At 43.8% G+C, this 27,346-nt stretch overlaps 1 protein-coding gene across 1 annotated transcript in view; it reads left to right on the top strand.

The window, feature by feature from the left end:
- LOC126419244 (lachesin-like) overlaps window positions 1–27,346 on the top strand; it is a 325,544-nt gene that overhangs the window by 183,475 nt on the left and 114,723 nt on the right. Inside the window, exon 4 of the mRNA XM_050086393.1 lies at window positions 2,939–3,067. Within this exon, the coding sequence (XP_049942350.1) occupies window positions 2,939–3,067 (129 nt within the window). The remainder of the gene's footprint in view (window positions 1–2,938; window positions 3,068–27,346) is intronic.

Below are 27,346 nucleotides of genomic sequence, written 5' to 3'. Positions count from 1 at the left end.
TCTATACAGACCATCACACAGGAATTCCTAAATGCCTCAGGATCCCCTCCAAGTACTGTGACAGTTAGGCGGGAGGTGAGAAAAATAGGAATTCATTGTCGAGCGGCTTCTCATAAGCCACACATCACGGAGATAAATGCCAAACGACGCCTCGCTTGATGTAGTGAGCGTAAACATTGGACGATTGAACAGTGGAAAAACATTGTATGGAGTGGCGAATCACAGTACACAATGTGGCCATTCGATGCAGGGTGTGGGTATGGCGAATGCCCGGTGAATGTCATCTGCCAGCGTGTGTAGTGCCAACAGTAAAATTCGGCGGCGGTGGTGTTATGGCATGGTCGTGTTTTTCATGGAGGGGGCTTGCATCCCTTGTTGTTTTGCGTGGTACTATCACAGCACAGGGCTAGATTGATGTTTTAAGCACCTTCTCACCTCCTACTGTTGAACAGCAATTCGGGAATGGCGATTGCATCTTTCAACACGATCGAGCACCTGTGCATAATGGACGGCCTGTGGCGGAGTGGTTACACGACAGTGACATCCCTGTAGTAGACTGGCCTGCACAAAGTCATGACCAGAAGCCTATAGTGCACCTTTTGGATGTTTTGGAACGTCGACTTGCTGTCTGGCCTCAACGGCCGACATCGATAACTCTCCTCAGTACAGCACTTCGTGAAGAATGGGCTGCCATTCCCCAAGAAACCTTCCAGCACCTGATTGAACGTATGCTTCCGAGAGTGGAAGCTGTCATCAAGGCTAAGGGTGGGCCAACACCATATTGAAGTCATTTTCACCCAGGTTTCCGGATGCTTTTGATCTCGTATCTTTCCAGAGCAGTCTGCTTCAAATTGTACACAAATCCGTAGTTAATGGTTTTGCATTACATATTTTACTGTCAGTGAGTGTAGTTCACGTGTGCTTTTAAACTTGTGACCGACTTCGGCTCCGCCGAAACTTTTTCAGATCTGATCATGTCAGCAACAACAGTAACCGGTGCTGACGGGTCGGACGGCCTACTTCTGTAACCGAAATTCTAAGATCTCAGGACTGTTCGATGGAACCGAAACCAGTCACAATGTTAAGAACACATTTAGATGGGCAGTAACATTTGTTGCGTAAATCATGCTTTTGGGTCCGGGCATGTGATACACCGGAAGGATATTAACATATCCATGTCTGAACTCCACCACTCTGATTACGGTAGGACCATTTGAAACCGACCGACCGCAGTGTCGTCCTCTGCCACTGGCGTCATGCGCATGTTATACGGGGGGGAGGGGGGGGTAAACGCAGCACCATCCCGGCTTTGCAGACTTTGGATCCGTCACTTCTCATTCAAAAAGCTCTTCAATTGGCATCAAGAGACTGAGTGGGCCCCTGTCCAGTCCTTCCACAAATGAAAATCCGTGACATTGCGGGAATTGAACCCGAGTGCTCTGCATGGCAGTTTTGTAAGCTGACCACATTTAGACACCTTCTTTCTTTCTTTCAGTTGATCCGTTTTTTTTTTTTGTTTTTTTTTTTTTCATCATTGCTCTGTACGGATGTCACAAGACCTCATTCAAATTTTATCGATGAGAAACTTCATTGAGCTTTATTTATTACAGAGTGTGGGCAGTGCCACACCCGAACACGCTGAGCTACCATACTGACAATCACTCAGCTACGGAAGCTGGCACCGGTGTAATTAATAGGAAAAACTGACGCCAGTAAAAAGGTACGATAACAGAAACAGAAACGTTTCTTTGTTTGTGTGTGAAGACCTGGGCTATAGTAAGAGGGAACAGGGTATGTCGTGGAAGTTGACATCTCATATTAATTTCGAAGTAAATGATGAAATGTTCTTGAGATTTCAGTCAGGACTGTGGGCGTTGCTGCTGCTAATTGATATACGAGTGGTCTTCAGTACGTAATGTAACACATTTTTTCCTCGGTCAATTTCGGTGGAAAAAATGCGGAATTTGTTGAAAGACACGTGCAATATTTCCACTTCATCCTCTATAGTTTCATGAAGTTCCGCTAGTTGGTGGCACTATACGTACCTTTCAAAGTGGCACCTGCATTGGAGATGCGTTACAAACAGAGAGCTGTCACTAAGTTTCTTTTGGCGAAAAGCCAGAGCATCGCAGATGTTCATAGGCGCTTTGAAAATGCGTGAGGAGAACTAGTAGTAAACAAAAGCACGGTGAGTCATTGGGCGAGCTGTCTGTCATCATAGCAAGAAAGTCTTGCAAGGCTGTCTGATCTCCCGGGTACCGGCCTGCGGCTTGCAGTGTTGGAAAGTGCGGCCACTCTCATTCGAGGTCATCGACGGATCACAATCCAAGACTTCGCTCCTCAACTGGAAGTCTCCGTGGTAGTGTTGTCGCACTAGTCCACCAGTTGTGGTACTCGAAGGTGTGTACCCGCTGGGTTCATCGCCTTCCATGTGTTTGGCCTAATGAATAATGTATTCCGCGGGAAGCAGAATGCAGATGATGGTAAGGTTATTGATGGAATGCAGACATCGACTGTTAGAGTGGTATCACGCGGACATACAGGTGGCGTAAGGCAGTCGCATTAAACGGAGATTGTGTTGAAAAGTAGGGCTTGGCAGCCAAAGGAACGGTAAATACCATGGTGAAGTTGAATTCTGAATGAAACAGCCTGCTTTCAGAGGAAAAAGTGTTGCATTGCTTACTGAACGCCCCTGGTACATTATTGTTCAGGATTTCTTCAAACTGTACTGAACCGATATGTCTGCCTCTATTACACGACTGGTTGTGAGTTCGATTCGCCGCTTGCGATGCCTCTTCCTGAGTACCATATTGCTCCTTTGTAAGAAGAAGATGCTCAGTTGTTTGGCAAGTTCCTTGCGTTTACTAATGTCATCTTTACTGCAAGGACTCATGTTGTACTCTGGTAAAAAAAAAAAGTGTGGGTTTTTGTTTTCCAGTGAACGTATACGACGGGGAGAAGCTGAACCTTACGCGCATCTCGCGAACGGAGATGGGCGCCTACCTGTGCATAGCCAGCAACTCAGTGCCTCCATCCGTGAGCAAGCGGATCATCGTCGACGTTGAGTGTGAGTTACTTCCCGACATTTCCATGTGGCTCTTACAGCTTGTCCTTAACATCCACATGCCCCATCCAGTAAGTCCAAGATAAAAACGAACCCATTTCGTGATTTTACTTTTTCCCGATCGCCCAACCTTCCGATCACGTTACGGGCATCATTAACTACGTAATTTATTTAATTCATTAATTTCACCTCATAGAATTAGAGGCTTTCTTACATGCAATCAGACTTCTTCAGTGAATGCACATTGATATCTATGATTTTATTCACAGCTGTTATTTTTCTATTGTCTGTGGTGCGTTGTTTTTTTATTTTAATTTTTCAGAATAGTATTCAGTCGTCGGGTGGACAACTGTCATAATCTGTCGTCCTTGGAAGTTTACAAAATTTACGAAATAATTAGAACATTACCATACAAGTACGTAAAGTACAAGACTCATATTACAAAAACTAGGTCAGTATTGGCTTAGTAGACATCAGTACTCTCGTCAGTGAAGCATAATGCTATGAAATGTACTGAAAAATACATAGTGTGCGCGATAATTGTAACCACATATTCATAGCTTGGGGCGAATCAATCACACTTAGGTGCAAAGTAAAGTTGGTGTGCTTGAAGAAAGGAAAATGCAGTGAGAGTAATCAGCTTACTATACTACTTTGTAGAAGTGGGATAAAACTGATATAAATAACTGCAGAGGACATTCATTTCTTCCAGTCACAAATTTGCTTAAAAAATCATACTTAAAAGGCTTGGAACATAAACTGACTATATAATGCGCTACTATCAAACTCGTCTTAGGAAAGGTAGATAGTGTGTGGAACCAATTCGAAGGTGAAAGATCTGCGACTGTCGATATAAGAACATGAGCCAGGCGGAGAGATGCACTATTCCCCTTCGTATTGTAATAGAAAAATTAATTACGAGACAGGAAAGAGAAGTAAAAGAAATAACTGTTGACAGATTACAAAAAACTGATATTTATTTAGGGAAGTGTGGCTTATCCTTTCAAACTCCAAAGAAACAGCAGTCAAAAGGAACTCAAAATTTCTAATCAGAGAACCTAACACATCGAAAGTCTTCCTCGATACCTAGATGAACTGCCCATGTTTACACTTTCTGGCAAAAAATCTCAAGAGAAAACTTTAAATCGTAAGAGAAATCATCTAACCCTCTGGAAACAAATCGTGAAGAAAACAAAGAGAGAATAACTGAACTACTCAATCTTATGGGATTACATGGAATAGGCACAATAAAAAACAGTATTTCTTAATGTAAAATTGAAACACTATATAACAATAGTCAAACCAGAGATTGTAATCATTGGAGGTGGATCATTAAGTAAAGACCTATAAAATGAAGAAAGAAAAATACCCAGCAAAATATTTAGTCCGATTGTTGCGGAGGGAACCTGGGTGAGATAGAACTCTAACTGGTTGTATCGAAATTTGGAGGATATCTCGGACACTTTCAGAAAAAAGAAAATGAATGATACTATACTGACCGAAACTTTAATGAAGAAAATCTTGAGGAAATGAGCATTTCATAGATAATTCTGGAGGACCAGACCTGCGCTCAGAACTTAGACTGACAGGCATCAGTTTAAAACTAAACCAAGTGTTACATCTATGAGAACGTGAGCAGAAGACAATAAGAAAAAGCACAGTGAAAAGTTAAGAATTTTGGAAATGAAGAAAGCAAGCACATCAGCAAAATTGTTTCAGTCACGCTCCGTAGCTGGGAATAATAGTGTAGTAATAATAATGACTTAATGTGTGACTATGATTATATGGAATTTTATAATTGTTGGTCTCATTAATCTTAAGCAATAGCCTCATTACTTTGTTGTGGACCATGGGAAGTAACTTCTAACAGGAATGTATGGAAACAATACAAAAGGAATCAATGTGGAGAAGATATTACCTGGTCTGAGGTAGAGCGACAAATAACTGCTAAAATTAGCAAATGAGATGGAGAGTTGAAAACTGAAATATATTGGGGTGAGAAAACCACTGATAGTTTACAATGTGGCGTCTGATTCCCTATTTAATACAAAGGAACATAGTTGTGATATGTCAGAAGGGAAGCTACTGCGACGGTAGAAGATAAAATTTTAAGATCCTTTAACTGCTTATATGAAACTTTCTGGCGGATTAAAACGGTGTGCCGGACCGAGACTCGAATTCGGGACCTTTGCCTTTCGCAGGCAAGTGCTGGTGGAGCACTTTCCTGTGGGAGGTAAAGGCCCCGAATTCGAGTCTCGGTCCGACACAAAGTTTATCTGCCACGTAGGTTCATATGAGCGCACACTTCACTGCAGAGTGATGATTTTCTTCGTTAATTGTTCAGTTTGAGGTGTTGCTTGTTGCATGAAAGTACTGTGAGGGTAATTCTCTCGTTTTCTCAGTTATTCAAGTAATTTGTGCCGTATATTCTTTTGTCTGACTGAAACGTTATACATAATTGAAGCTTACATGCGTACTGCTTCATTAAAAAGACGAACAAAAATTTCCATCAAATATTCCCGCACTCCAATATTCCTGACGAAAGTATTGCTCAAACGGTGATAGAAAAATGGCCATTCGGTGTCGTTGTTTCTAATTTTATGTGTCCTCATAAAACTATACTTCGAACTGCGGAATAGGTTCCAAAAGTCGTTGTTTCTAATTTTATGTGTCCTCATAAAACTATACTTCGAACTGCGGAATAGGTTCCAAAACTTTTGCAGAAAATTACGGCAACAAAAAGAATATACGCGAGAATGAGATTTTCGCTCTGGAGCGGAGTGTGCGCTGATATGAAACTTCCTGGCAGATTAAAACTGTGTGCCCGACCGAGACTCGAACTCGGGACCTTTGCCTTTCGTGGGCAAGTGCTCAACCAACCGAGCTACCGAAGTTTCATATCAGCGCACACTCCGCTCCAGAGTGAAAATCTCATTCTGGAAACATCCCCCAGGCTGTGGCTAAGCCATGTCTCCGCAATATCCTTTCTTTCAGGAGTGCTAGTTCTGCAAGGTTCGCAGGAGAGCTTCTGTAAAGTTTGGAAGGTAGGAGACGAGGTACTGGCAGAAGTAAAGCTGTGAGTACAGGGCGTGAGTCGTGCTTTGGTAGCTCATTTGGTAGAGGACTTGCCCGCGAAAGGCAAAGGTCCCGAGTTCGAGTCTCGGCCGGGCACACAGTTTTAATCTGCCAGAAAGTTTCAGAAAATACGCGGTTTCTCAGCTGTTCTTGGCTTGATTGCTTGATGTTGTGCCTAATGGTACTCAGCGGACTTGATGATTTAATTTCTTTGTGCGTTTCAGTTTAATCGAAAAACAATTCCAGGCCACTTTCGCACAGAAGCTGTCAAATGTAGTCTCGTCTTGCTGTACTTGAGCCAACAGTGTACTTCATAGTAGAGCTTGGTCATGTGAATAGTCAAACTCTGCGCTACTGATTCGTCGGAAACACGCTCACTGCGCATCAAATTCCCCTTCATGATAAAAACTTTGAAGTTTCGTACTCAGGTTCTGCTAGTTCAGTTAACGAACCGATGTCCTTTGGTTCAACTGTCGGTGCAGATGTTTAAATTTTCCAGATCTTCGACTCTCAGTTGAAGGAAAATGAAAGGTAGTAACGTTTTTTTCCAGCAGTGTGGATTTACGTCTCGCGAATTTCTGCGTCGCATTTGCGAAGTCGAGACCTACGAGAAGGGCAGGCAGGGGCGCTTCCGTCACATAACGTAACACTGCAGGTCTTACGAATAGCAGCAGTCGTTTCTGGCGGGAGCGAGTAACTATACCAGATGAGGTTAATAATTCTTAATTACGCGTTTGAATGCAAGCAAGCTCTCGATAGCACATGATCAAGTTATGGCGTTTTTATTGAAATTTTTATTGCTTGTGGGCTCTGCACAGAGCCGAAAGTTCGCGAAGTTTGGCGGACAACGAGAGTGGTGTGACGTCACAAGTTTGTTGCAAGGCCTGTATTTCTCGCGGGTCCCGCATGAATCGCTCACAACAGAATTCACAGCAAGCAAAGGTGTGAGGCCATCTAGTTCGTCGGAATTCTGTAATTTTTGTCTACGGCGGTATATAAAAGGAAAAGTGTATGGAAACAAATATGAAACGGTAGAGCACTTGATGGAAAACATTTCTTAGTAAAAGCTATCTGTAATGAGCACTTTGCTATTCTTGTCTTTAAAGATAACAAGGCCTAAATCAATAATTTTAAACACGATTTTTTTGGTCCGGATCGTTCATCTTTAGCTATTGGCGCCATCAGTAAAATCTATGAGAAAGCAGTCCGATGTTAAGCGGCGAAGCTAACATATATACGATACTAGAGGAAAAATAAATCACCCACAGGCCCTTCGTCTCGCGGGCCATAGGTCAGCCGGAGCGCGGTAGTATTTTAGAGCCTGAGTAGCCGGCGAGGCATATGACGTTTGCGCCGACCGGCCCTCTGTCAGGGTGAAAGACGACCTCCGCAGTCTTGGCACGGAAACAGCCGCCCAGTGGCCACTGGCTTCTCTCCATCACCTCCCTCACCCACCCCCCCTCCTCCCTGTCCTACCCACACCCTCACCATCAGCCCTGATCACTCGCTAGGGAACCATCGGCTAGCCGTTGTCACTGACAGGGAATCCACTCCTCCCACCCCCCCCCCCCCACCCCCAGAAAGAGGACTGACTATAAGGCGCGTATGCCCATTTTATTGATGGCCGCTTTCAGAGACATAAATGGCCTCCTAAATCCCCAGAAATTCATTTACTGCTCGTGAAATCACCGCGATTTTATTCCGGAGAAAGAGTGGGCCTCCTCTAGGTTTTAATTATTCCGAATGGTGGAACGCACACTTGGAATTCGTCTCTATTTCTGATGGCCACAGAAGACGTAACACTCATATCTGTAAAATGCAAAAAAATTACAGTGATCTGCGTCGCTCCGAATTTGTAAGGCAGTTAACTTTAGGCACTTTCGTAAATTATCGTTTGCTAGAATAATCTCGTTCGCTGGTAACGTACTTCATCAAACATAGAGATTAGCTTTAATTTGTACCATACGTAGTAAGTTCCTGTAAAGCTAACACAATTGCTACATAAAGTCATACTGGCGACAGGTTAATAATTAACAGTTGTACTGCTAGTCATAAAGCCATGCTTCAGAAATTGAATATCACAAAGCGAAAAAAGTGGTCCAACTAAAACATTCATATTTCTTTACGTACTACGCGAATACGTAATAACAATGGCGGTTCCTATTAAGAAAAAAAAAAAAAAAAAAAAACGCAGTTGATCTCCGTTTGATCTATGGCAGCGCCATCTAGCGGGCAAACCTTAGCGCCATCTGGTTTCCCCTTTCAAGTTAGACAAGTTTCGTTCTTTGCAGTTTTTTCGTCTGACGCTTATTTCGTGAGATATTTGGCCCGATTATGATCAATGGACCACCCTGTATATGTAAAAGATGATGCAGACAGGTACCGATCTTAAAACGTAACACTAAATTGTTACTAAATGTTGAAGGACGTGCACTGGGGAAGGGTATTTTGGAGAGGACGTGTTATGAAATCTTTTGAGTTGTAGAGTGTTACAATCGGAGGAACGGACTGTCAGGGTGTAATTAAGGTATTGAGATGGCTGTCAGAAATCAGGAAGAGACCATGTGGTTGGGATGTGGCAGAGCCGTAATACAAAGATGAAAGAGATAACGTAAGGTGGAAGGGGAGAAAGAGTACAAATGTACCGTATTGTGCATAAATCGGTGAAGAGATTCGCTAGTTTTACTTTACAGTACGAATTGATGTCAAATCATTGGCAAGAGTGAGTCCAATAAAATGCGTTGGAGTAATCACCTGGAGCAACCTAAAGTGGAATGACGACGTAAAATATATAGTAGGAAATGCAGAGAGGCAGTTCTGAAGTTGCGGTTGGCAACGGAAGCAAACTGAAGAACAATCAAGTCATCTGGAAAAAGCGTTCGACAATGTAAAATATTGAAAGATGCTCTAAACTTTGTGAAAAATAGCGTCAATCTGTAGGGAAGGAGGGGATATATATAACATGTACAACAACCAAGAGTCAAAAATAAGACTGGAAGAACCAACTGCTTGGATTAAAAAGGTGTGTAAGACGGGAATGTAGACTTCCGCCAGTACTGTTTAAGCATCGACGAAGCAAACAAGTAAGCAATGTTTAAAATTGAAGGCAGAGGGATACCAGGAATAAGATTCGCTAACGTCATTAATAATATCAGTGGAAGTGAGGGAGAATTACAGCAGTTGCTGAATGGATTGAGAGACCTAATAAGTATTTATTGGGAATAAATTGCATAATGTTTCTAATCACCTAGATGTCACACCATCTACTCGTGATTCAAGAGGTCACTTGTGAATACATCCCATCACAGGTCAATTGATATAGAGAGTAAAATCTTTCACTGCAGTGAGCTGCCGGTAACACGACAGAGGAACATTCCTTCTGTTGATGATCCTTAAGGAAAGAAATATACCCGATCTGCTTCAATGAAGTCGAATAAAGCAGTGAAAAATGTTAAACGAGTGGTGTTGACCATTTCGCGAGACGCATGTGAGAGGAACCAACGTGTAGCCAGAAACCTCCTGGAGTACGGGCTCTCGACTCGAAATTTCGACAGCAAACGTCTCCACGAAGCAAGACGGCTCTCCTGTGGCGTCACCAAAGGCGTCGTCTAGCATCTTGCGACCCTCTCCCAACGAGTAAACGATTCCACGACGAAACGCTTCCTTCTTCTTTGGACCTATTTAACGTCCTCTCTTAATTTCACTTGCTAAGAGTCTCACTCTGACGAACAACACTAAAGAATCGGCAGAACGAATATCTTGCGAGCCACTCGCTCCCTGGATGAAACACACGTCCCTAAGATTCTCTGGAGTAGAATCTGCAAACTACGTCCAGTTATTCACTGGATGTATTCCATCACCTATCTTCCTCTATACTTAATCTACAGTCTACTAAAAAAAAAAAAAAAAAAACGCCCCAAGAATGAATAATACGAATGGGTTGGAAATTCGTAGATGTACAGAAAAAAAATTGTTACAATATTAGAAAAAAATGGATGATTTACCGGAGGTAAAGAACGTGACAAACCGAGCAAGTCAATAACGCATTGGTTCACCTCTGTTCCTAATGCAATCAGTTATTCTTCTTGGCGCTGACGGACAGGGTTGTTGGATGTCCTCTTGAGGGACTTGGCGCCATGTTCTATCCAATTGGCGCGTTAGATCATTAAATTGCCGGGCAGGTTGGAGAACCCTACCCATAATGCACAAAACGTTCTCAACTGGGGAGAGGTCCACACACATTGCTGGCAAAGGTAGGGTTTGAGAAGGACGAAGACAAGCAGTGGCTTGCCAGGAAGGTAACAATACTAGGTGTAGAATATCGGCACTGTGCTGTAAGTGTCCTGCTATGATAAGAAATGGCATCACAGCCCACCACTCCTGGTTGTCAGATAGTATGGAGTGGCAGGCAGGTTGGTGTTCCAACGCTGTCTGGGCAGTCTTAAGACACCTCTTCGCTGCTCATTGACGCCCAGTCCGAACCGGAACTCGTCAGTGTAGATAATTTTACTCCAGTCAGTGAGATTCCAGGCTCTGATGACCAGCGAAGACGTGCTCAGAGGCGCCCTAGACTGCAGTGGGATACCAGCCCGACTGTCGTCCACCATATGACCTTTCAACCAGGGGTCACAGTCTGTAGTGCCATTTCTTTCCATAGCAAAGCCTGTTTGGTTATCATCTGCGGCACCCTTGCAGTACACTGGTTGTTGTTGTTGTGGTCTTCAGTCCTGAGACTGGTTTGATGCAGCTCTCCGTGCTACTTTATCCTGTGCAAGCTTCTTCATCTCCCAGTACCCACTGCAATCTACATCCTTCTGAATCTGCTTAGTGTATTCATCTCTTGGTCTCCCTCTACGATTTTTACCCTCCACGCTGCCCTCCGCTACTAAACTGGTGATCCATTGATGCCTCAGAACATGTCCTACCAACCGATCCCCTCTTCTGGTAAAGTTGTGCCACAAACTTCTCCTCTCTCCAATCCTGTTCAATACTTCCTCATTAGTTATGTGATCTACCCATCTAATCTTCAACATTCTTCTGTAGCACCACATTTCGAATGCTTCTATTCTCTTCTTGTCCAAACTATTTATCGTCCATGTTTCACTTCCATACATGGCTACACTCCATACAAATACTTTCAGAAACGACATCCTGACACTTAAATCTATACTCGATGTTAACAAATTTCTCTTCTTCAGAAAAGCTTTCCTTGCCATTGCCAGTCTACATTTTATATCCTCTCTACTTCGACCATCATCAGTTATTTTGTTCCCCAAATAGCAAAACTCCTTTACTACTTTAAGTGTCTCATTTCCTAATCTAATTCCCTCACCATCACCTGATTTAATTCGACTACATTCCATTATCCTCGTTTTGCTTTTGTTGATGTTCATCTTATATCCTCCTTCCAAGACACTGTCCATTCCATTCAACTGCTCTTCCATGTCCTTTGCTGTCTCTGACAGAATTACAATGTCATCGGCGAACCTCAAAGTTTTTATTTCTTCTCCATGGATTTTAATACCTACTCCGAAATTTTCTTTTGTTTCCTTTACTGCTTGCTCAATATACAGATTGAACAACATCGGGGAGAGGCTACAACCCTGTCTCACTCCCTTCCCAACCACTGCTTCCCTTTCATGTCCCTCGGCTCTTATAAGTACCATCTTGTTTCTGTACAAATTGTAAATAGCCTTTCGCTCCGTGTATTTTACCCCTGCCACCTTTAGAATTTGAAAGAGAGTATTCCAGTCAACATTGTCAAAAGCTTTCTCTAAGTCTACAAATGCTAGAAACGTAGGTTTGCCTTTCCTTAATCTTTCTTCTAAGATAAGTCGTAAGGTCAGTATTGCCTCACGTGTTCCAGTGTTTCTACGGAATCCAAACTGATTTTCCCCGAGGTTGGCTTCTACTAGTTTTTCCATTCGTCTGTAAAGAATTCGTGTAGGTATTTTGCAGCTGTGACGTATTAAACTGATAGTTCGGTAATTTTCACATCTGTCAACATCTGCTTTCTTTGGGATTGGAATTATTATATTCTTCTTGAAGTCTGAGGGTATTTCGCCTGTTTCCTACATCTTGCTCACCAGATGGTAGAGTTTTGTCAGGACTGGCTCTCCCAAGGCCGTCAGTTGTTCCAATGGAATGTTGTCTACTCCGGGGGCCTTGTTTCGACTCAGGTCTGTCAGTGCTTTGTCAAACTCTTCACGCAGTATCGTATCTCCCATGGTACACTGGTAAGCTGACGATATTCTACACCCCGCTTTGTTGTCCTTCATGGCAAGCCATCCTGGGATTGCATTTCAGCAAAATAATGCCTGCCTGCTCACGACAAGGTTTATGCTGCTTCCTTCGAACCGAACCTTTGCCAGTAACGTCCGGATCTCACGTCATTTGAGAGCTTTTGAAGCGTTGTGGGCTGGACCCTCCAGTCAGCTCGGCATTTGAACGATGTAACGCGCCTATCGGACAGAATGGTTAGTAGTGTTTAACGTCCCGTCGACAACGAGGTCATTAGAGACGGAGCGCAAGCTCGGGTTAGGGAAGGATGGGGAAGGAAATCGGCCGTGCCCTTTCAAAGGAACCATCCCGGCATTTGCCTGAAACGATTTAGGGAAATCACGGAAAACCTAAATCAGGATGGCTGGAGACGGGATTGAACCGTCGTCCTCCCGAATGCGAGTCCAGTGTGCTAACCACTGCGCCACCTCGCTCGGTATCGGACAGAATGTGGCACCATACTCCTCAAGACGACGTACAAGAGTTCAGTAACTGCCGAATAACTGCTTGCAAAAGGGCCAGAGATGGATCAATCCATTATTGAACTGCTTAGTTTACGTACGTTTTTCTCTTCAATAAATCATCCTATTTTTCTAATATTGCAATCAGTTGTTTGTCTGTACGTGTAATTCACGTCTACCGATTTCCATTCCAATATGGATAAATCCTTCATGGGGCTTCTTCTATTTGTCTTATAATGTACTTTGTAGATATAAAGCCGAATTTCTGGGGGCTCACATGTTTCGTAAAATATCGCTGGTGAACTTGTTAAGTCAAAGTATCGATTAACAGTGTCTGCAATATCTGAGTGATGAAGGGAAATTAGACGATGTCGATAGCGTCCTATGCGTAAGCATTCGAACCCGTGCTACAGTTTAATAGGACTTAATCATCGCAGAAGCAACGCAAATAATAATATCCGTCAATTTCGACAGAGAAATTAGCTAGGAATTTGGTGGAATCCAATGATAGACTAACAGGGAAGTACGTTCCATATTTGAGAATCGTGAAGAAAACAATGACTTCCCGTTAAAATGTTAGTTATTTGCAGTTTCCGTAGTTCGTAATTCCAAAAGTTCCCTATTATTTTGAATTTTTAGTACCTGTATTAATACGCTACGTTTTCACTATAAATTACGCAGGATGCGGAATGTCTACTTATTTGCTACAACAATATTTAATTAATCTAATCCAATCAGACACACATATTATCTACTCATAAATTCATCTATGGAGTAGGTGGAGTTGTCAAGCAGAAATTGTTTGTAGTCTCTTTTAAAACTCAGAAAAATGTTTACGCGTTTCCAGCACCATCAGAAGCTTAAAGGCTACTTGCTTTCAGTTAAGATTACGTAGTTAGTTGTTGAATACTTTTTTTCATTTTCTGCCAGCGTCTTTAATTTCTGTCAGTATTCCTCTGAGCACATAATTGTTTGTTTTATTTGCAAGTATAATGTTGAGATAGGAATACTAGAAACTACTTTCGTTCCTAGTATCTTATTTGTGGATACTACCACTATTTTCTAACGGTCATTAATTCTTCAGAGCAAAGTTCGTATGTGAATAAATTTTTTGTCAGTATGCTTAGCTTCTTTTTATATAGTAGCCTACTTGGGATTCAAAGGTGAGGATCAGAAATTTTCCCTACAAAACAACTATCTCTAATGAACGCTTTGTTTGCATGTGTGGAGTCACCAGAGAATATTATTTCGTGAATGCAGGTTTGGAAAAAAGACGTCCAATCACTGGTGTTTACGTCACCAAAATCTACAAATAGTTGTGCGTCAGATGGTGCTAGACTGAAACATGTGGGAATGTACATAATATGGAATTTGCAGTTAAAATTACAATCAATGTGCACAACGTTCAGAAATTCGTTCGTCCGTGCTCTTTTGTTATTCAAGCGTTCATAGTTTCGGATTGTAGACTGTGACGCAATAATCGTCAATAACGAGCCATACTAGTGTCGAAGTTGTGGTTTGACGGTTGCTGGGCGAATTGGTGACAGTTCCGTTGACATTTAACCACCGGAGGTGGTGGTGCTGGTAGGAATGCGTCAAACGTAAAGTCCAGTTCTTCAATTGAGCGGAACTTAGATGTATGACCTACCACATAGAAAAGGCACTACGGGACCAGGAATCACGTGTCAAGCATTGTGGGGGCCGAGATGAGTGAGGGAATGAAGTAACAAGTAAGCATTGCTCTGAAACAGAGGGAGTAATTTAATTGAGGCTTCGTACAGACATGGTTTACTACCTAGGAGTCGGTAAGCTATTCCACACTGTGGGAATGTAGCGCTACATATTATACTAGGTGGACTTGTAAATACTTGTACTTATTTGGGCACCGTATTTATACTTTTATGAAAACGGAAGAGACTATTGAGGCCGGCTGGGGTGGCCGAGCGGTTCTAGGCGCTACAGTCTGGAACCACGTGACCGCAGGTTCGAATCCTGCCTCGGGCATGGATGTGTGTGATGTCCTTAGGTTAGTTAGGTTTAAGTAGTTCTAATTTCTAAGGGACTCGTTTGTTCTGTAGCCCAATTTAGCTCGGTAACTGTATTGCATTAAAACTGCACGAAATATTAATGTCGGCTTTGTTCGCTATGTGTGATGTTTGGAAACAACCTTGCACCATTCACTCCCGGTACTTGCTGTCGACAACCGTAAGGCCTACTCTATTGTTAATCCTCAAGCTTGCCTTTGGTACTGCTGGACCTTGTATCGGATTTGCTTTTCCGGTGGTGTTAATAGTGATATACAGGAGCATGGATAAGTTTACCGATGAAGAATCGGCCCAGCTCAGCTGTTAATATCGTTATGTAAGAAACTTTCACAGTTCCACAACCACACTCATGCTCATAAATTAAGGATGATGACGATACATGGTGAAACAACGCTCTGGTGGTCGGTTTGCGGGTTTAAATCACCTCGGGGTCTGACCATGCGGTGCATTTGACCTGCGGTCGTCGCACGGTGGCGCTGGCAGCAGAGGTGTGTTGGTGCATGTCAGAGTACGGTGCAGCGCGAAAGTGTGCTGACGTTTTCAGACGTGCTAATGGTGACTGTGTGTTGAAAATGACTCAAAGAACACATATTGGTGACGTTATGAGGGGTAGAATACTAGGGCGACTGGAGGCTGGTCAAACACCGTAGGTCGTAGCACGGGCCCACTGTGTGCCACAAAGTGAGATCTCAAGATAATGGCAACGATTCCAGCAGACAGGAAACGTGTCCAGGCGCTACAGTACGGAACGTCCACAGTGTACAACACCACAAGAAGACCTATATCTCACCATCAGTACCCGCAGACGGCCATGGAGTACTGCAGGTAGCCTTGCTTGGGACCTTACCACAGCCAATGAAACAGTTGTATCCAGACACACTGTCTACAGACGACTGAACAGACATGGTTTATTCGCCCAGAGACCTGCAAGGTTCATTCCACGGACCCCTCGTCACAGGACAGCCCGTAAAGCCTGGTGTCAAGAACACAGTACATGCTCATTGGAACAGTGGTCCCAGGTTATATTCACGGACGAGTCCAGGTATAGTCTCAACAGTGATTCTCGTCGGGTTTTCATCTAGCGTGAACCATGAACCAGATAGACACCCCTTAATGTCCTTGAAAGTGACCTATGTGGAGGTCGTGGTTTGATGGTGTGGGGTGGGATTATGATTGATGCACGTACACCCCTGTATGTCTTTTACAGAGGAACTGTAACAAGTAAGGTGTATCAGGACGTCATTTTGTACCAGTATGTCCAACTTTTCAAGCGTGCAGTGGGTCCCACTTTCCTCCTGATGGATGATATCGCACTGCCCCACCGAGATGCCTTCGTGGAGGAGTACCTTGAAACGGAATATATCAGGCGAATGGAGTGGCCTGCCTGTTCTCCAGACCTATGCCTCATCGAGTACGTCTGGGATGCTCTCGGTCGACGTATCTCTGCACGTCTTCAAACCCCTACGACACTTCAGAAGCTCCGACAGGCACAGGTGAAAGAATAGGAGGCTATACTCCAGCAGCTGCTCGACAACCTGATCCAGAGTATGCCAACCCATTGTGCGGCCTGTGTACGTGTGGACGGTGATCATATCCCATATTGATGACGGGGTACATGCGAAGGCAACAGTGGCGTTTTGTAGCACATGTGTTTCGGGACGGTTTTCTCAACTTATCACCAATATCGTAGACTTAACAGATCTGTGTCGTGTGTGTTCCACATGCGCCTATGCTATTAATGCCAGTTTTGTGTATTGCCACGTTGTGTGACACCACATTCTGCAATTATCACCGGCCGGGGTGGTCGAGCGGTTCTAGGCGCTACAGTCTGGAACCGTGCGAATCCTGCCTCGGGCATGGATGTGTGTGATGTCCTTAGGTTAGATGGGTTTAAGTACTTCTAAGTTCTAGGGGACTGATGACCTCAGAAATTAAGTCCCATAGTGCTCAGAGCCATTTGAACCACTTTTTTGCAATTATCCTTAATTTATGTGCATGAGTATACATGAATAATTACAGCAACAGAAGTTGGACATCTACATTACCTCAAACTGCATCAAAGAAGGAAACTGATAAAACAGTGGGACAGAAACCGAGACATCGATGTTATTTGGATATAAGGGCCACCTAATATGACCTGCAGATGACAATAACTCCGAAATAGGCGTAATAAAGAAAATAGTCAAACAAAGGAACGCCTTTGGTCTCACAACATAATATAACACGGCAGAAAAATAGTCTGAAGTTGCTTCAGCGGCTTTATTGTATGATTATACGATAGCGGAACTAACACTGTTAGCAGTTACTTCCGTAAAATATCTGGGAGTATGCGTACGGAACGATTTGAAGTGGAATGACCATATAAAATTAATTGTTGGTAAGGCGGGTGCCAAGTTGAGGTTCATTGGGAGATGGTTCAAATGGCTCTGAGGACTATGGGACGTAACATCTATGGTCATCAGTCCCCTATAACTCAGAACTACTTAAACCTAACTAACCGAAGGACATCACACAACACCCAGTCATCACGAGGCAGAGAAAATCCCTGACCCCTCCGGGAATCGAACCGGGGAACCCGCGCTTCCTTAGAAAATGTAGTCCATCAACAAAAGAGGTGGCTTACAAAACACTCGTTCGACCTATACTTGAGTATTGTTCATCAGTGTGGAATCCGTACCAGGTCGGATTCAAATGGTTCAAATGGCTCTGAGCACTATGGGACTTAACGTCTGAGGTCATCAGTCCCCTAGGGCTTAGAACTACTTAATCCTAACTAACCTAAGGACATCACACACATCCATGCCCGAGGCGGGATTCGAACCTGCGACCGTAGCGGTCGCGCGGTTCCAGACTGAAGCGCCTAAATCCGCTCGGCCACTCCGGCCGGCCCAGGTCGGATTGACAGAGGAGATAGAGAAGATCCAAAGAAGAGCTGTGCGTTTCATCACAGGGTTATATGGTAACCGTGATAGCGTTACGGAGATGTTTAACAAACTCAAGTGGCAGACTCTGCAAAAGAGGCGCTCTGCATTGCGGTGTAGCTTGCTGTACAGGTTTCGAGAGTGTGCGTTTCTGGATGACGTATCGAGTATATTGCTTCCCCCTACTTATGCCTCCCGAGGAGATCACGAATGTAAAATTACAGAGATTAGAGCGCGCACGGAGGCTTCCAGAGAGTCTTTCTTCCCGCGAACCATACGCGACTGGAACAGAAAAGGGAGGTAATGACAGTGGCACGTAAAGTGCCCTCCACCACACACCGTTGGGTGGCTTGCGGAGTATAAATGTATTTGTAGATGTGGATGCACGAAAAAGGTTGGCAATATGAAAAACAATATTTATATGTAGAATCTGGTTATGCTACAGTTAGTCTTTCGAAATACTCTTTACGGTAAAGCAGATGAAGTCCCGTTACAGTGGTACACTCTGCCCACTCCAGAGATCAGAGCTGTTTATTTATTTCGGTACAGCGGCGGGTCACGCAGGGCTGTTCCCTGATTAGGCGTGACAACGCGGCGGCCGTGAGTTAGGGCGTGGCCAGTGAGCGCGTCCGGCTCCACGAGTTGCTGCCGGTGATTTGCGGCGACAGCGACGGCCCGGTCGGCGCTTCCGCGGCGTGATTTGCGCGGCGTTGCTCGTCGCTCGTCGCCGGCCGTCCTCGCGGTAGGCCCGCGTATCTCGCGGTTACAACCGCCCGCCACGCCGGCGTTCTGTCGCACACACCGCCGGCCGCCCGGCCGGACTGTGTTATATGTCGAGTTCCGACTCGGCCGCTGTCGATTGTAGCCAGCATGACGTAACTCAGACGTGATGGACAAAAAGTGACCCCGGCTGATCAGCGTGTCACCCTGCAGCGGAACCGGCGCGATACTGCTTCGGCACGAACGTGTCACGTCAAATTACTTCAATCATTGCCTATACTGGCAGACAATTTTTCCGTTACTGTGTTATAACAGAGGGTGCATATGTTAAATGCAACCAGTCACAGTGTTCATGGATTACTAGCCTCATGATTTTCATTTAGCCAGCCGCTGTAGCCGAGCGGTTGTAGGCACTTCAGTACGGAACCACGTTGCCGCTACGGTCGCATGTTCGAATCCTGCATCGGGCATGGATGTATGTGATGTCCTTAGGTTAGTTAGGTTTAACTAGTTCTAAGTCTAGGGACTGATGACCTCAGATGTTAAGTCCCATAGTGCTTAGAGCCATTTGAACCATTTGAACTTTAATTTATTATTCAAGGCTCAAGTAGGTATAACATGCAACCAGTCGCTGGCTCTAACATTACGTAAGGTTCACTGTGTCATCAACTACACTGTGGAACAAAATTCAGCGATCACTTTTTCGTAACCCCTAATTGTCTACCACTGCAGCACATGTCTGAAATTTGCTGCAACTGTGCCTATAAGCTCCCTCTTTGAAGGTTCAAAAGCTTGGCACCACGCGACGCCACCCTTGCGTTGGCGGCGGTTTCAAGAACAGGATCGACATATGCGGAAAAAAGACCACAGTTAAAATCTTCATGTGAGCTGTAATGTTGGTCGTTGGTGTCACATAGGAACCAAATAATACCTCAGTTCAGCCTAACGTCACCGTGGACGTGTTACGTGATGGGACACTTCTCACATCGCATCTTAACCTGCATTTCACTCCTTCAAAAATGGTTCAAATGGCTCTGAGTACTGTGGGACTTAACTTCTGAGGTCATCAATCCCCTACAACTTAGAACTACTTAAACCTAACTAACCTACGGACATCATACACATCCATGGCCGAGGCAGGATTCGAACCTGCGACCGTAGCGGTCGGGCGGTTCCAGACTGTAGCGCCTAGAACCACTCGGCCACCCCGCCGGCTTCACACCTTATTTTGACGTCTTTGCGAAGAAACTCTTAACCGATACATTCAGCTTTGAAATCATGCGGTTTTCTTGGAGTGACCGAGGAATGCATTTCACATAAAGCTCCGCTCATAAGCCATACAAAAAACCCACAGGGTGTGGCATAAAGGGCGTCAATAGGACCACCAGTTTTCCTGGGGCACTGATTTACACATACTTGTTACTCAAAAATGATAGTTCGCAGTACGATGAATAAGAGGAGGATGTTCTTGACAACCTTTGACACCCTTGGACGTTTCAACACCTAAGGACATAATGGGGCTGCAACCATTTCGATTTCAAAGCGACCGTCATTTTTAATCTCGTGGACAGACTGGAACCACTAGTGACCGTTCGAAATCATTATACGAAATCTGAACTTGATATGAAGCAGCAGAGGATACTTATGCTCAATGGGGATGCAGCACCACAATGTCCTTAGAGGAGGATTGTAACGTTCTAAGGTGCGAGCAATGTCGAATATAGTCAATAACTTCTTAGGGTTACTTATCTTTTGAGAACAATCTCTTTTAACCGCAAAATGTATGGAAATCAACGCCACTAGGAACGGTGTGGTTTCATAGACGCCCTTTATGCCACGCCTTGAGGCTTTCCCGTGTCCTTTCAGTGCGACGGTAATGGAAATGAGCGTTTGGCGTTATTGGCGGGCAGGAACCTTTCCGCCTTGATGTAGTTCTTATTACATTTGACGCCACATTGAGCGACCTGCGCGCCGGATGGGGATGAAATGATGATGGAGACAACACAACACCCAGTCCCTGAGCGGAGAAAATCCCCGACGCAGCCGGGAATCCAGGACGGGCCCGTAGGACGGCAGTCCGTCACGCTGACCACTCAGCTATCGGGGCGGACAGTGCGGCGGTGTGTCTGCCTCAGCTAACCATAAGAAAACCAGGTGATTTCAACGCTGGATGTCGCGTTCTGACATCCATCGCAAGGACGTCAAAAGCAGGCGAAAAATTTGTGTAAGGGGGGCTGCGACGACCTTCGTGTAGTATGACCTGTCCACGGTGACGTTGGGCAGAATTTTGCTAAAATTTGGTGCCAATGTGACATCATTAATCTGCTCATACGAACTTTTGAGCTGTGACCTTTCTTTCGAATGTGTCGACACTTTGCTTTAGGAATCATCGCCCATCCCGAGGGTCCGTTTCGGGTGCCAGGTTTTTGCGCCATTGCAGAGAGAGACTGCAGACATCTTTTAGACAAATTTCAAAATTGTGCGTCGCAGTGGGAGGTAATTATGGCATTTCGAAAATGTCTTCATTATTCTATTGCACAGCGTTTCGAGTAACTGTAAGATCAACGTCAGAAAAATGTGTTACGGAACATTATTTTCTGGGCCATTGATACTAAGATCATTCACAGTGCACTGCAATGGGGTGCCCATGAGAAATTCATTCCTGTAACGAATTTGTTGTGGATACCACGGTGTTGTGAAATCATCACCACTTTAGTATTAACACTGCCTGCCAGAAACAGTGAGGCACCCAAAATACACGGTCGGACGGCAGTGTGACTTCATACATACAGAAACATCATTGCTGGTTATGTAAATGAGTAGAGTTGTAGTTCTGTGTGTCAAATAGAAAGACCACCGGAGTAAATTGCTCCGTTAGTGTGTTGTGTTGTTACCAGACTGGCAGGGTATGTAAGGTGCAAGAATAGCGACAAATCATTGAGAAGGACTAGGAGATGCCGCGTACACGTTTAAGTGTTATGAACACCTGACAGATTTTGAAACGGGACTCATTAGTCTCCATTTGGCAGGCAGGTCGAATCGTGCAATTCGCAGATATATGGGGGTATTCTGATGTGTCAGTGGCCCGAAGTTTGATCGCAAGGAAACGTACTCGTTGTCAAGGCCCCAGTTTACGACGTCTGACCTTCACAAGAGATGACCACCGTACTGTGCACCAGTCACGTCTTAATCCCTTCTCATCTGCGCCTGCCACCCGAAGACAATAATGGACACCACGCAGAATTCTGTGCCATCCTACACCAATGGTCCGAGACTAGCACCAGCCGGACTGGGACATTACCTTCTCTTGCATAGGCTGTCGTAAGGACCAGAACGTAAATGTCTGAATGTGGAGCGATGTCGTGACCGGATAGCATGGACTACTGACAAGGGAACGTCCCCATCGCACCCCCCTCAGATTTAGTTATGAGTTGGCACAGTGGATAGGCCTTGAAAAACTGAACACAGATCAATTGAGAAAACAGGAATAAGTTGTGTAGAACTGTGAAAAAAATAAACAAAATATACAAACTGAGTAGTTCAAGGGAAGATAAGCAACAATAAAGACGATAGGAACGCAGGAGCGCCGTGGTCTCGTGGTAACGTGAGCAGCTGCGGAACGAAAGGTCCATATAAAGAAAAAAATTAAAAAAAAATGGTCTAGGGAAAAAAAAGAAAAAAAAGGGTCCTAGGTTCAAATCTTCCAACAGGTGTAAATTTTAATTTTTTATTTTCAGTTTATGTGACAAACTCTTATGTTTTCATCACTTTTTTGGGAGTGATTATCACATCCACAAGAAAACCTAAATCGGGCAAGGTAGAAGAATCTTTTTACCCATTCGCCAAGTGTATAAGTTAGGTAGGTCGACAACATATTCCTGTCATAGGACGCACATGCCGTCACCAGTGTCGTATAGAATATATCAGATGTGTTTTCCTGTGGAGGAATCGGTTGACCTATGACCTTACGATCAAATGTTTTCTGTTCCCATTGGAGAGCCACGTCCTTTCGTCTACTAATCGCACGGTTTTGCAGTGTGGTCGCAAAACACAGACACTAAACTTTTTACAGTGAACAGAGATGTCAATGAACGAACGGACAGATAATAACTACGCAAAAATAAAGAAAGTAAAACTTTCAGTCGAGGGAAGGCTTGAACCAAGGATCTTTCGTTCAGCAGCTGCTCACGCTACCACGGGACCACGGCGCTTCTAAGCACACTTCCTCCATGATGTTGCTTATGTGGCCCATGGACTACTCAGTTTGTATATTTTGCTTATTTTTTCACAGTTCCACACAACTTCTTCCTGTTTTCTCAATTGATCTGTGTTCAGTTTATCAAGGCCTATCCACTGTGCCAACTTATAACTAAATCTGAGGGGGGTGCGATGGGGAGGTTCCCTTGTGAGAAATGTCGTCGCACTGCCGTTCAACGATGAGTCGCGGCTCTGCACTACACTGCACGACCTCTATCGGAGGGTATAGCGGCGATATGGGGCAAGGTGCCACTCTTACAATGTTTTGGATGTTACTCCTCCCGACACAGTCAGGTGAGCCGTTGGGTAGGATGTCAAGTAGCGAATGGTAGTAACGGATGCTGAGGGTGACACAGTGGTCCTGAGGACGTGGGACGGAGATGGTATCCGAGCTGGTCTCACACAAGTGCTAATGGAAATATATCTGGGGTTCTTACTGCCCACAGGAATACATCCCAGGGCATTTCGTAGAGACACAATACATTTGTTGACGATCATTGGAGCGCTGAAAGATGGTAACAAGACTCTGTCGCATAAGAGGTAACACAAGAGGATGTAGGATGTCCATGACATACCGTCGTGCAGTCATAGTTCCCTCAGTCACTGGATATGAAGGATCAGTCACAACAGCTGTGGGCCACCTTACCTCAGGGGACAATACAACGGTTTTACGGTACAATTTCCCAACCGAATCACTGCATGCATCGAAGTCAGAGGGAATGCAACCTTAGACTGATGTGCTCATACTGGCACGCTTCTGTAAAATTGATTCGATTTTGTAGTCACTGAAACAACATCAGAAACCCTTTTAAACTATGTAGTTCCATTTATTTACATCGACTCCTTCCGCATATTTCACTTTTGTGTCAGGCAGTGTAAGTGTGCATAGTTTAGCAAATAATTTTCGAGTAACGTCTCCGACTGACGAGACTACAAGGGATCGAAAGCTAGATAACAGGGAAGGCAAACTCCGAACTGGCCTTAATGGACCGACAGTACCGACCGACCACCGTGTCATCCTAAGGCCATCGGCGCCACTGGATATAGGTATGGAGGAACATGTGGCCAGCAGAGTGCTCAGTGAGAGTGACCAGAGCCGCTACTTCTCAGTCAAGTAGCTCCTCATTTGCCAGCACTGTTCGGCACACTCGGACACTCATCCATCCAAGAGCAAGCACAGCCAGACAGCGTTCAACCTCGATCATATGATGTGAGCCGGTGTTACCATTGCAGTAAGGTCGTTGACAGTGACAATGAATCGTGTCAAATTCACAAAAGAGACTGGTTGGATATTATACCTCCATAGAACACCAATTAACACATAACCGCAATTCGTCATCCGCTATGTATATGAGATGTTTGCTGCGACCGGTTGCGGTACCTACGTTTATAGTACACAAATCGCTGTGCAATTCCAGCTGCACAAGTGTCAATGGCCTCACTTTGATTTGCCACTACGACCACTCACATTGTGCCTCATGACGCTACCTAACGTAACCTTCACTCAAACGTCATACTTTAATCTGCGTCTGCACTAAACAATCACTTTTAAACGATAATTTAGTGAAGGGCGAGTGTTTAAACCCGTATCTCTACCTTCCGTGGGCAGTAGCCTACCAATGTTACAATCTATGTACACCTCAATTATCAACTTGATGTCTTTCGTACCCAAAATATACAGTGTATTTTATATGCAATTAAGAAAGCTTCTATTGTATGTACACCATGTGCTGGTTTTCATATGCCTTCGTTCCTCCAATGTGGTTCTTCATGGTGACGTGATTTATGTTATTGGTACAGTATAGTACCGTAGCAATAAATCTGCCTTTGGCCAAAAACCATTATTCTTATGAGAATACAGACCATTACGAACTCTGAGAGCCCTTCTTCAGACCTTAAAAAATAATTGTATTTTCGCTGTTACTACACTACAGTTCACATTGTTCCAGTTACACACATATAGATTAGTTTAACAATAATCTAATTTTGACAAAGACTCTTCTGCAAACTTTACTTAATGGTTCTAGTATCAGTTGCACAGATTCGAATTAAGTTATACTGTGAAACACAGATTTTGTATGCTACACAGCTTTCTTTGCACACTTTACCACGCAGGACACCTGTGTAAGCTTCGAATTTAAAATAAAAGGTAAACGTGTCGAAGAATACTTGTTTATAAAGAAATCGCTCTGAAAGTATTTGTATGGAGTGTAGCCATGTATGGAAGTGAAACGTGGACGATAAATAGTTTAGACAAGAAGAAATGGTTCAAATGGCTCTGAGCACTATGGGACTTAACATCTTAGGTCATCAGTCCCTAGAACTTAGAACTACTTAAACCTAACTAACCTAAGGACATCACACACGTCCATGCCCGAGGCAGGATTCGAAACTGCGACCGTAGCAGTCCCGCGGTTCCGGACTGCAGCGCCTAGAACAGCACGGCCACCGCGGCCGGCAGACAAGAAGAGAATAGAAGCTTTCGAGATGTGGTGCTACAAAAGAATGCTGAAGATTAGATGGGTAGATCACATAACTAATGAGGAGGTATTGAATAGAACTGGGGAGAAGAGAAATTTGTGGCACAACTTGACTAGAAGAAGGGATCGGTTGGTAGGACATATTCTGAGGCATCAAGGGATGGCCAATTTAGTATTGGAGGGCAGCGAGGAGGGTAAAAATCGTAGAGGGAGACCAAGAGATGAATACATTGAGCAGATTCGGAACGATATAGGCTGCTGTAGGTACTGGGAGATGATGAAGCTTGCACAGGATAGAGTAGCATCAAACCAGTTGTTGGGCGGCTGGTAGAACAAATTGTTATTATATAATTTAGAACTGTAATGTAGAATGTAGAAACACTTCCCGGCCGATGCACCAATTGTGGGGCGGCTGGTTGGAATTAATTGTTATTTAAATGTTCCTATTATTTATGCTGTTGTTTTGCCGCTCTCAACACTGGCTCTCTAACTACAATATTGGCAACCAGAAAGTGATTAGCAAAACTTGAAGCCTATAATTAGAATTCCTAGTGCCCACTTCATCTGATAAACACACTTATAGCTGCAGCTTATAGCTCTGAGGAAATTAGGAGATTGTCTGGGATTTATAATCAAAAACGATTTTGATTAAAAATAGTTCAGCTTATTCTGAAAGTCACAGATAAAAAAAAAGAAGAATTCACACAATCTGACTAACAGAGCAGTTCAGAGTCTAATGCGCTGATGCGACTATAACTGTCCAAATTAAATATTTAAATGAATGCTCGCCATAATTTGATGATTAGGTTCATCAAACGCCACGCTAAATAATGGTAGAATGTCTGTCCCGCGGCGGCACGTGAAAATACGACATACGCAAACTGACGATAGATAATTAAAGTCATCCCAGAATTAACACTTCACTCGAAAATGATTTCATGGTTACGCGTATCCCGAGTAACTTAATACGGCATCCGAGGCTGTTTATAGCAATGATACCGACGCGACGCGACTCCCGACACAGATGGTGTGCTATTCAGCGTCTGGAGAGAACTGGGGCCTACTTAATTTATCTTGCTTCCTTAATTTTTAAGACAAAAGCCAGAAATTATGAATTTCAACTAAAATCTTAATTTGTGAGATCCAAAGTACTGTTTCTATCAAATTATTATGGAAAAGGAATGTAAATATAAATTGTTAAATCTTTAGCTATTTTCTGTTGCGCCAATGATTTTTACAGAAAAACGTCCAAATTTCGAAAATGGTTAAAGTTATCGAACTGATATTCAACACATATTAATTTAGTATTACTCCTGACATGCTAGAACCATTTCAGGTTATTTGCTTGATTTTTAAAGTATTGCGCAACATTTATGACGTCAGAGCTAGTTACAGCGGACTGGCTGGCACACAATGGAAAGAGTGATGTGAATTTACTACGGCGTGAGTAGGCTGCTTCCCTACACAGTCTCTGGACTGAAGGCCACAACAACAACAACAACAACAAACATATCGCCTTATTTTCAAAGACGCGTCTATAGGTAAAGTGATACTCCTAGTGTCTCAAAGGTGATTTGTATGCTATATATAGACATAGTCCTTTTTTATTATGAACATCTATGAGGTATACGGATGTTAAAATACGTAACAAACAAGAAAAGTATGAAAGTATTTTATTTGCAGCATTGTAAATCTTTTAAATGTGCCTGTCTCCAATTTGATGTGTCTTCTTTAGCGTATGTAGCAATCTGCTTTTTCCTAAATTATTTATGTTCCTACCTGGAGTTTCCATTGTTGGTTATTTGCAATATGAATTATCCGACAACTTCAACTTACATTGTATTCAGTAAGTAAGTTTTGTAGAAATATTTTTTTAGATGTAATTTTATCATCGCCACACTTACCAGTATATGGGTAACAGGAGCCCTGACCCTTCCACTATGGATAAAAAAATAGCAACATAACGACGGCAAACATATAAATGCCAGGTCTTACTGTCAGAGTGCTTTGCGCACAGTTTTGTTCGGCGGGATGAGGTGAGAAT

This window comes from Schistocerca serialis, chromosome 1, assembly GCF_023864345.2.
Source record: "Schistocerca serialis cubense isolate TAMUIC-IGC-003099 chromosome 1, iqSchSeri2.2, whole genome shotgun sequence".
Classification (NCBI taxonomy): Eukaryota; Metazoa; Arthropoda; class Insecta; order Orthoptera; family Acrididae; genus Schistocerca; species Schistocerca serialis.
The sequence above is the reverse complement of the archived record's forward strand: the minus strand, read 5'-3'. Positions and strand labels throughout refer to the sequence as shown.